At 35.7% G+C, this 11,271-nt stretch overlaps 1 protein-coding gene across 2 annotated transcripts; it reads right to left on the bottom strand.

Moving 5' to 3' along the window:
- Positions 1 to 2,292: 2,292 nt before the first annotated feature.
- On the bottom strand, positions 2,293 to 10,997 carry LOC107746018 (protein NOXP20-like). 2 transcript variants are annotated; one of them, XM_016560061.1, is made up of 12 exons: positions 10,692 to 10,997; positions 10,504 to 10,588; positions 8,866 to 9,047; positions 8,558 to 8,692; positions 8,230 to 8,382; positions 7,285 to 7,450; positions 6,823 to 6,908; positions 6,487 to 6,717; positions 5,886 to 6,025; positions 5,732 to 5,804; positions 2,981 to 3,034; positions 2,293 to 2,837 (listed from the first exon to the last, which is right to left on the bottom strand). In XM_016560061.1, the coding sequence occupies exons 1-12, from the start codon at positions 10,989 to 10,991 to the stop codon at positions 2,712 to 2,714; spliced, it is 1,731 nt and encodes a 576-aa protein (XP_016415547.1). In that variant the 5' UTR covers positions 10,992 to 10,997; the 3' UTR covers positions 2,293 to 2,711. The 2 variants fall into 2 exon arrangements, with proteins under 2 accessions (XP_016415547.1, XP_016415548.1); XM_016560062.1 differs by having other exon boundaries at positions 7,324 to 7,450.
- Between the last annotated feature and the right edge of the window lie 274 nt (positions 10,998 to 11,271).

Here is an 11,271-nt window from a genome sequence, read left to right as displayed (position 1 = left end):
GGGGGGGGGGGGGGGGGGGGGTTAGAGAAACAGCAGAGGCACTTTATTAAATAGATGTAGGCTATTTATTTACAACACGGCAGGGGCCAGTTAACTTAAGCATGCTTTCTTCAGAGCAAAACATCATTCTAACATCAAACATCAGCTCTCGAACTGCCACCAAATTAGACAAGTATCCCTTTATACTCTTACTTGAATGTGTATTTGCACTTTGTTGTTTATGATGAGAGAAGTCAGCGAGCGCGTGTGCTGAACAAAACACCGCGTTTCAGGGATGACTCATCTGAACGCTTCTGATTGGCCACTGCGTTCATAAAAACAACGAAATCGTGTGTGATTGGCTATAATGGGCAACTCTGTAAAACTCGTAATAAGAAATATGATGCAACATGAGTAGATCAAAATTTGATGTCGCAATCAACACTTTTCATTTAATTTCACTCACAACAGCCATAATGGATTTAGTTTAATAGTGTTGTTGGGCCATTTTTGTCCCATGCCCCTGTTAATTTCCGCCCTGTGGCCAGCCACACACGCTCTACCTATGCCCACGGTTCTGACATAACCAGAGTGACCAAGCAATAACAAAGCAAGTTCGGCATCTGTTTTTAAGCACTTTCCCTGTTTATATTAGCAAAATTTTGCAGGAAAAAAAGGTCCACTCTCAAAAATGTTTTGCAAGGGCATTGGTTTACTTTTGACATTGGTGGGGACATAACAAAGCAGAAGAAATAACATTTATGAAACAGTTGTTGTCAGATTTCATTGGTGATTTTAAATATGAAATTTAATCGTAAGCTTGGTGTTCAGTGTTGGAGAATTTGATGTTTCCCCTTTCGAAGAGATAGGAGCTGCACTTGCATGCCGAGAGGCCTTTCAAAGATGGCCGCCGTGTGACTTGCCCTAAAGGGATTTTTTTTTGTGGATATTTCAGCTAACAGTTTGCTTTGTACATTCAGTTTAACAACATTAAATTAAAGTTAAAGACTGCCCGCGGCGACTCAGGATGCTGTTCCAAATCCTGCCGCTCCACTCACATAGTTTTCCATAAAATCACATTATATTTGTCCCAAATTATTGTTAATGTACATAATGACTTCATCCTAGGCTGGAAGTTTGTGTATTGAGCATCTTTCAGGACAACGTTTGTCTTTCTATCCGTATGCTTTATATAGAGTACTATAATAATAGCCATAGATCGCGCGTTCTCTTTCCGTTTGCTGTTTTGTCAAACACCGTACTTCAAACTCATCGATGCAACTTTGTTCATTCCTGAAGCAAACTTTTATTTGAACTCTTTTGGACTGCTGTCTTGAAATCGGTGCAATACCTGTGAGTTGTCCTAGATGCGGCCTTGCGCTTACATTCTTCAGTGTCCTTGAAAGCGCGCAGTTTTCTAACGTATTTACTTGAACTTCTTAGGTAATACCAATGGTATTATATATTTCCAATAAGTCCAAAATTACAATAACACACATATATATTTAATTGTTTGATCAAAATTATTGCTATCTTTCGCACGCTTCCGACTTCTACCTTTCCATATATGGACTGCCCGCTATAGAGCGCCTCAATATTGTAATAATTTCTTAGTTGTATTGTGTGTCTGTGTGTTTAGAAGTTGTTTTTGTTAGTGTCCTTTCACAGATCTGCAGGTGACAGTCAATCGGCTGATCTTAACTACAAGATTATTAATTATTATTTTATGTCACTCACACAGTCCAAAAATGAGAGGGAACATAATTATACATAATTGCCAGTCTAATGAGATTTAATAATTATATAACACAAGTCTAAAGCTCTTGTGGTTATTAAAATAATATCCATGTTTCCATAATGCATCTTCACTTCATCATAGTTCACCCAAAAATTTAAATGACCCCATGATTTACTCACCCTCAAGCCATCAGGTGTATATGACTTTCTTGTTTCAGACGAATACAATCGGAGTTCCGCTAAAGCTAGAGATTACGGTTTGTAATACTATATAATAATATATAAAGTTTTAAAAATGTATCTTACACAAACGCACCGCTTCACTTCAGAAGGCCTTTATTGCTACTTTATCGCCCGGAGCCATGTGGGGCACTTTTTATGATGGATGGGTGCACTTTTTTAGGCTTCAAACGGATGGCTTGAGGGTAAGTAAATCATGGGGTAATTTTCATTTTTGGGTGAACTACCCTTTTAAACATAAATAAGCTTCTTTTACATTTGATGTACAAATATCTGTAACTGAGAACAGTGAGAACTGAATATTTTCACAACAGATACTGAATAAAAACCACACAGTACTGAGAATTTCAGTCTTTAGTTTCCTATTATTTATATTACAGATTATGTTCTTGGTTCATTTTATTCAAAACAACTGGTAATGGTGTATGAGTGATTGATATTATTAGGTGAATGGCAGTGGCAGTTAGACCTCCAAATCTTCTCAGACAATACAACACAAGATTAATCATCTTCATGTTTTGTAAACTAACTTAAACAAGAATGGACATAGTATCAAGAAGAATGATACATAAGCAGCTTCCTAAATAAGTTAGGAGTTTCAGAATCTTATTTTCCTAATTATCTCATTGTAAGAGTCTATATATAGACTAGAATTGCACTTTTTGGTGTAAGCTCTCATATTGAAGCAACATATCTAAACACAAAACACAGATACAGACAAATACAGACAGAAACACAAAAACAGAATAAGGGCACTATTCTGTGGATGCTAGTTCTGGGGCTGGCTTGACCGCAGTTCTGCTGGTCTGGATGTGTGAGACCTGAAGAACAGGCAACAGCAGCTGGAATGCATTGTGAATGTAGGTAGTGCTATTACAACCCTAGGGAAACAAGACACATAGTGTAGTGATGAAGGGTCATCATTATCTTAACTACAGTCATTGTAATCATCAAGTACCCTAATGCAGTCTCCTCATTTGTTAGCTGTGCATTATGAAAAAAAAAAAATCACATTCAGTTTTACCTCCAGCATCACGCTGTCCACTAGAGGATTTACTTCTTCTGCTTTTCTCTGACTCTATAGGGTCAAAAAATAGAGAAACAAAAAACTAAAGGATGTTAAATCTAAACTTCAGAACAAAATTTATATAATTTATTAATTTCGGCAAAACCCATTTTATTTCAATATATATATATATCTGAACTCATTTAGTTTTCAGATATAGAACGATTGAGTCACCTGATAATGCTATCAGAAGCGCTGAATATTACTGTTACCCACTATATTGAATCTTTCTGGAATGAGGACAAAGGTGACTATTTATTAATTTGATATATGTTCATATATCTGCTGCCATTAAGCTTTGTGAAATGGTGGCTTATATCGTTTGCATGAAAAGGCTAAGTTTTCTCTTAGACAACAGTGAGATGAACCAATGAAGACCTCGTGCTTGTCAATTTTTTACCCTTTTTTACCCCATACAAACTGCTCAAATTGTTTTTTTGTTTTTTTTGATGGCTTTTTTGGTCATTTTAATGATTATATTCATTTTATTTATTCGTTTTTTTATTTTATTTTTTATTTTAATAGTTATTTTAGCTTTAATTATTTTAATTTTAATTTTATTTTAGTAAGAAATGTTGCTGAAATACAATATATTTAAGTTATATAAAACTGAAATAAAATATATTTAAAAGAATATTTCAGTTAAATTTTATTTCAATATATATATATATATATATATTACCAAAAGCAACAGTATACACATTTTATATATCACAGTATAACAGCATATATTTTTGGGACAAACCTGGAGCAAACTAACTTAAGTTCTGAGTTGTTGCAACCCAGTGTTATTTTATCATTATTCATATACTATAAAAATATACCATATTAGTACATATTAGTATACTACTATACTTTTTTTTATTTTAGTTTTAGTAATTTTGCTTTTGTAATTATTATTTTTTTTCCCGTTATTATTACTTTCAGAAAAAAAAAAGTTTTTATTTCAGTTAGTTGCCAAAGTGAAAAATTAGCGTTGAAAAGGCGTGGACAGTTATATTTGTGGTTCACCTTACTGCATATGCATTTTTAGAAGTTTCCCTTTCAGAGGAGAGTGAATGAATCATGCAAGATCTTTTACTAAGGTTTGCGGCAGTCAATTTACTGGTATTTGTGCCATTATTTAATGCCTAAAAAAGCATGCCTTAAGCCATTTTGCGCTTGAATTGGCTGTGATAATTGCTCATTTGTGTTGCTCTTGGTAGATTGCATTAGTCATTATGGAAATGATCTGGAAATTATTTATGCATTGTCAGTAGGTCAACCACACAACTTTCCACTCCCATTGGTGCTTTTATGGGATTGCGATCTCATGTTAAAGTATCCCTATAATGCCATTTTTAAAGTTCCTAATATTGTTTTGGGAGTCTCCCGTTTTCTCAGAATATGCACTTAATATCACCTCATTTTCCAACAGTTCTCAAACGATTCGTTCGAAGCAGTTCTAAGATTCAGTCTCTCTAAACCCCTCCTTTCCATGAGCCTACACTGCTCTGATTGGTCAGATGGCCCAGTCTGTTGTGATTGGTCTACCACGTACAGCGCGCATCAGAAACCATACACCCATTGTCATAGTTCCATATTTTGAACGCTCGATAGAAAGTATAATCATCTATTATTTATCATACTTACAGGTTGTGATTCAGTGGAGCCAGCTGGTCTAAATAAACTGGGTACTGAGACATCTTTCAAGAGCAAGCGTTTTGTGAATCCCACGTTGAACTCCCCGAGATTAGAGAAGCAGTGGTTAGTAAAATGACGTGTTTGAGGGCGGGTCAAGTTGTTTGCAGCCGGCCAATGCAGAACATAATAAAATAGGTACTGGGCATTATGCAAATGTGTAGCCGTCACGGAAGTGGGATTTGAAAGTACTAACGACTCGTTTAGGTTGTTCAGAGTCGATTCTTTCTTTTGGGAGACAGTAACTTTATTTATTGTGCACTTTTGGCTTTACATCTTAGCAGATCGTTTGCATTCACATACAGCTACATTACACACAGCATCAAAAGCAATATTCGAAATGGCATAAAAGGGGCACTTTCATTTGCCCTGTTTAGTAAATCCAGTACTTGAACAAAATTAAGACATTACAACAGAAATGCTCCCAAACCACAAGAGGGCAGTGTTGAACTGTCATGCTCTGGAAATGCATGCATATAGTATTGTCTAATTTCGCAGCGCAACTTCCGCAAAGTGCATTTCTCTTATGTTCCGACTTTTTCCGACAATTGTTTTGTTTGTTCTGAAAATTTTGTTGTGTTATGCCAGAGTAGAAACATTTTCAACCAGCAAATAAAATAGTTGGGACATCAATGAGGAAATGATTGGTTCAAGAAATGTCTCTGTATGACAGGTGGTTGGAGAGTCTAAAAAAATGAAAGGGCTTGGTGATTTCATCTGAATAAGGAAAGTCATTCCAGAGGCTGAGCTATTAGTTATTGCGTTAGTATGTGGAAAATAATGTGTTTTTTTTACTTTAAACCGCATAAACACATTTCATTACACCAAATACACCAAATAATGTTCTTTTTAGCAACATCATATGACCCCTTTAAAAGATGAAGACAAATTATTGTTTTCTCGGCAATAACATCAACTGACGAATCGTTCACAATAAGACTAGGAACGTCCATTATGAAATTAAATAGGGTCAGTTATGTCATGGATAATGTTTTCAGAATGAACTGAGCTCAGGTCAGTCAGACTCACCCCTACAGCCAGTAATGTGTCCGTGAACTTTCGGGCCAGGCATTTGACTTCCTTACACATGGCACTGGTTAACCTGAGCACACACAACAGTCACTAAATAGCTAATAAAAGGACTTGTCAAATAACATCTTACGGAAATGGCTGAGGAACTCACCTGACCAGTATACTGGCCTGTTGGCAGGCTGGCTTCTCCAGCTCTTGTCCGTGTAAAATCAGCTCGGCCACTTTGTGTAGCTGTTCTATACTACGAGCGGTCACTTCAGCAAGACTGCCCACTGATGACTTGTACACCTTCTACATACACAAACATACACAGTTACCTAAATATTGATACACAAATTATTAGAATGATTTCTGAACGATCATGTGACACTGAAGACTGGGGAAATGGCTGCTAAAAATTCCATTTAAATTTTAAAATAGACAGCAGTTATTTTAGGCGTTAATATTATTTTGCAATATTACTGTTTTACTGTATTTTCATCAAATAAATGCAGCCTTGGTGAGCATAAGAGACTTCTTTTAGAAACATAAAACATAATGTAATTATTGCAAATGGTATTTTTTAAGAAGAAATAAATTAATACTTTTATCCAGCAAGGATCAAATTAAATTGATCAGTAAAGACATTTATACATCAAATAAATGCTATTCATCAAAGAAACAAATGCATCAGTTTCCAATTATTAAGCAGCACAAGTGTTTTCAAAATTGATAATAATAAGAAATGTCTCTTGAGCAGCAAATATACGCACACAGTTCAGACTTGATAACGCACTCAAAGCATTTGAGTTTCCTTCCTTTGCATTATTTTCCTCATTCTCTCCCTCTTCTCCCTTCTCTTTCTTTTCTTCTTCTTTCTGTTCCTCCTTTTCTGGTGCAGGGCAAGTGGTGGAGCTCTCTTCCTTTAATTCCTCCGTTACATTCTTGACATCTTTGCGGGATTGCTCCACTTCTCGCACCCAATCATGAGCTTTTATACGGGCCTGCAAGGCACACGGTATGATTAGTGTTTGTGCTTGTGTGCTGGAGAGAGTAGGTACACATTTGTGTTGCATGTGGATATGCAGTGTGTGTATGTGTGGCTGTACTTTGTTCAGTTTGTCTGGAGTTGCAGCAACATGGAGCTCAAAGAGTAGCTCAGTAAGAACACTGACAAACTCCTCTCCATCAGCAGCTGAAACACACAGATCACGTAAATTTAATACCCAAGGACTGAAATATTTATAGTGCTCTGACAGAGTCGCCTGTCGTATCAAATCAATGTTAGTTCATTGAGATTTGCTAATATTGGGTTTTCAGATACTTGGTGATTTCAACCAGAATTATAGACTACAAAATAATTTCACAGCCATAATAATTATGTAGATTATATAACTAATCATTTTAACTCAAAATCTGTGATTGGATTTTAAAATAAAAATTTTGATTGTGACCATGTAACCTGATTAATCTACATTAATGCACAGATTGTAATACAGATTTATCAAGCACAGGATCTTGATTGTGGTCCGGATTTGACTGGGATGATGTTTTGGCATTTGAAGACTCACAGAGAGGAGTGGAACACTGAATTTGTGAATAAAGATCACCGTTTTCCCCTGAGGCGGCATCAGCTTCCTCCTCCTCATGAGTGATGAAGATCTCTTTAATTGCAATCAGCTCCTTCTTCAGAACTTCCAAATCTTCCTCCTCCAAAGAGGACAAGTATTCCTGCACCTGAAATGAAGAGAGAAACACGAAGAAAAGAGGAAAGGAGAAGGACTTTCATTTCTAACTTATTAGATATGCTGCATTTATTTGATCAAAAATACAGTAATATTGTAAAATATTATTACACTTTAAACTTTATTATTACACTTTGTTTACTATTTTAATGTATTTTAAAAATGTAATTTATTCCTGTGATGGCAAAGTTGGATTTTCAGCATCATTACTCCAGTTTTCAGTGTCACATGATCCTTCAGAAATCATTCTAATATGCTGACTTGCTGCTAAAGAAACATTTCTTATTACTACCATCAATGTGCAAAACATTGACAGAGTCTTTGCAGTCACTTATGATAAATTGAATGCATCTTTTCTGAAAAAAAAAAAAAAATCTTTCAAAAAATACCTGACCAAACTAAGGGTTGTGTATGCTAGTTTCATGTCAATAGTATCACACATTGGTCTCTTACTTCACAAGTAATAAGATCATTATTAATATTTCATGTCCATTTATTTATGTATTTGATAAGTAGCTGTGTAATAGTGGGATAACTGTACAGTCAATCATTAGTGCAAAATAAAGCTCTCATGGGTTTATTTTGCAACAGGCAAAAAAAACTTTTAAAAAAATGAATTTTGAAAAATTATTTTGTTGTTAGACAAAGCATTAAAATAATGTAGGACATAGTCTTGGACGGAAATGTATTTCTGTTGACATTAGTATTTCAGCTTGTTTTTACATTGGTAAAATGTATTATAGGTGTGTGTTAATGGTGTGTGTTACTAACCCTCCCTTCACTCTCATTGGAAAGTATCTCCAGTGCCTCAAGATGAGACAAGCCTTGGTAATCATCAAACAAGATCCCATAGTGGGCGGTTGGTTCTGTGACCATCTGACTGCTCAGTCTCTCTCTCTCCTTCTCCTTTGCTTCTTTTAACATCTGCAGACAAACACAACATAAGCACATACAGCAGCCTGAAACTGAAAACATGGCAGGATTTTCCAACAAAACCACTGTATCTTCTAAGGTAAGACGGTTGTAGGCACTCCGCTGGGTAACAACACCCAATAATCATTGTGAGAAATGTTATTTGAGCATTTGTTGACCATCTAACCTGAGACAGAGAGACAGTTCTCTTCATCAGTATTTTGGTCTTTTTAAAACCTGGGTCACTCTCTGCCAAGACATTCATGGTCTTCTTTCCAATGAACTCCAAAGCATCAAGACCTCCTGTTATTACTGACTTTCCCTGAAAACGCAAGAGGGAGAAAACATTTGTATGAACATGACAATTTTTCTGTGATCCACTCACAAGTGGTCAGCCGAGACTCATTACTATCTCGAAAGCATCTCCAGATTTGAAGTATTGGGTCTGATTTTGCTATATTTCAGTGATATGGTAAATCATGTGAGCAGACTCACGGTGTTCTGAACAGCGCTGCTGATGGTTGACAGTACTCCTCTCTGCACCTCCTCTGAATGAACGTGTTCTGCCGTCTCTGTCCCAGAATGCTCATGGGCCTCTTCTGCCTCCTCACATGATGAGCTCTGACGAATTCGTAATGCCACACCTGCTTTCTCTTTTACGGAGCTTAACCCTTGACCTAGGGACGATCAAAGGATGGAAAAACATTCAACTTTAGGGCTACATTTACCCTGCAAGGCCTAATGCACAGAACAGATACTGACTGAATCGGATTTATTGTCCAGATCGTTTACAACTGTGATAATAATATCTACTAAGACACACTGAGCTGACAATAGCACTTTCTGCATTTAGAAGTTAGCCCTTTAGTATTATGCCTCACATGTGTTTTTATATGTATGCCATCTAATATGATATTATTTTGCAAGTTCTGGCTCTGTATGCTGTTAATTTAAATAATACAACTTATGTGCTCTCAATCACCACAGAAACTTTTCTCAGTTTATAAAAAAAATTGAATGTATGTATACAGTAATGCACTTTAAATCACTTTACCTTGGTCCCACCGACTGCATGAATAACAAAACAGATCATTTGAGATCATTGCAAAATTAAAAAAAAAAGACTGTTCAAAAGTTTGGGGTCAGTAAAATTTTTTTTTTTTTTTAAGAATATAATACTTTTTATTCTGCAAAGATACATTAAATTGATCAAAAGTAACAGCTAATTTATAATGTTATAAAAGAGTTTTTTTTTTTTTCAAATAAATGCAGAACTTTCTATACATAAAGTATTCTTTTTAAAAAAAGTATCACGGTTTCCACAAATATATTAAGCAGCACAGCTATTTTCAATATTCATAATAATAATGAGCATCAAATCAGTATTAGAATGATTTCTGACGGATCATGTGACACTGAAGACTGGAGTAATGATGCTGAAAATTCAGCTTTGCTGTCACAGGAATAAGTTACTTTTTAAAACGTATTAAAATAGAAAACCATTATTTTAAATTCTAATAAAATTTTCACAATATTTTATTTTTAATCAAATACAACCTTTTAAAATGATAAAAAATGTGTATCAACCCTAAACTTTTGAACAGTATAGTATTATTCATAATAATAATGAGCATCAAATCAGTATTAGAATGATTTCTGACGGATCATGTGACACTGAAGACTGGAGTAATGATGCTGAAAATTCAGCTTTGCTGTCACAGGAATAAGTTACTTTTTAAAACGTATTAAAATAGAAAACCATTATTTTAAATTCTAATAAAATTTTCACAATATTTTATTTTTAATCAAATACGACCTTTTAAAATGATAAAAAAATTTGTATCAACCCTAAACTTTTGAACAGTATAGTATTTTTTTATTGAATTTAGAAATACTTTTTAGTTGCCACAAATTGGACAGCAAAAAATTAAATATCATATGTATTTTTGCTGTTTACATGCATGCAACAAAATCTGATCTGTGCTAGATCAACAACCCAAATGCTAAAATGTGACAAAAACACAGATTGATACTCTCTGTGACGATGTTATCTTACAGTTACCTGTGGAAGGATCTACTGTATGGTTTACTATGGCAGCCTCACTGTAGTGGCAGGTTGCTATGGTGACTTACCCACAGTGGATGTAGCAGTGGTCAGAAGTGACTTCCCCCAGGAGCCCCAACTACTCCAGCCTTTAGGTTTAGACTCATCCGGGCACTGATAACATGCATCCACACAGCCGAAAAATACACACAAAAGATGGATTTATGGATTTTGTAACATGACGCAAACACAGATCAATCAATCCTATTAAATGTACCTCTGTTCCCTGCACTTCTTCCTGTGTAACCTCTGGATCCAAGCTCACTGAATCCACACATTCAGTCACCTGACCCTCAGGTTTTTCTTCTGATGGATGTACCTGCTTCACTTCAACACCTTTAGTTGTACTGTGCTCTTCTGCAGCCACATTGGTTGAGTCAGGGGCCGATGTGTCTAGTGAGAGTTGTGATATCGGCGGGACCTCATCTGTATTTGCTGCAGTCTCATCAGAGGCAGTCGTCTGGAGGAAAGCGGGAGATTTTGTAGCGAGGTCTTCCAAGGTCTCATCTTGCGACATGGTGCTCTGATAAAAAATAGATAAACAAACAAATTGTAGCAGCTGGCCATGACAGGCTGTGACTGACAACAAACTAACTGGTGACTAAACACTGAGACAGCTGAGCTCTGACTAAGGTTTGCAAATTACAACTGGAAATTGATCAACGACATTAGCAAAAACACATCACAAGCAAGAAAAAAGATGTTGCTCTTGTGAAATATCAAGTCACATTCTAAAATATGTTGCACTGAGACTCGTTTCTCATAAATGCAGATATAAATTGGCTTGTCGATGTGCA

The sequence above is a fragment of the Sinocyclocheilus rhinocerous genome, unplaced genomic scaffold (assembly GCF_001515625.1).
Source record: "Sinocyclocheilus rhinocerous isolate Xijiao unplaced genomic scaffold, SAMN03320098_v1.1 scaffold288, whole genome shotgun sequence".
NCBI lineage: Eukaryota > Metazoa > Chordata > Actinopteri > Cypriniformes > Cyprinidae > Sinocyclocheilus > Sinocyclocheilus rhinocerous.
This window is presented reverse-complemented; position numbering and strand designations above follow the sequence as displayed.

Excerpts from the sequence above, each read along its gene's own strand:
- LOC107746018 (XM_016560061.1), bottom strand. The coding sequence starts at position 10,991 with ATGTCGCAAGATGAGACCTTGGAAGACCTCGCTACAAAATCTCCCGCT. Across the intron at positions 8,693-8,865 it reads GCAGCGCTGTTCAGAACACC|GGAAAGTCAGTAATAACAGG; the intron begins GTGAGTCTGCTC and ends TTGCGTTTTCAG. Across the intron at positions 3,035-5,731 it reads ACACATTACTGGCTGTAGGG|AGTCAGAGAAAAGCAGAAGA; the intron begins GTGAGTCTGACT and ends TTGACCCTATAG.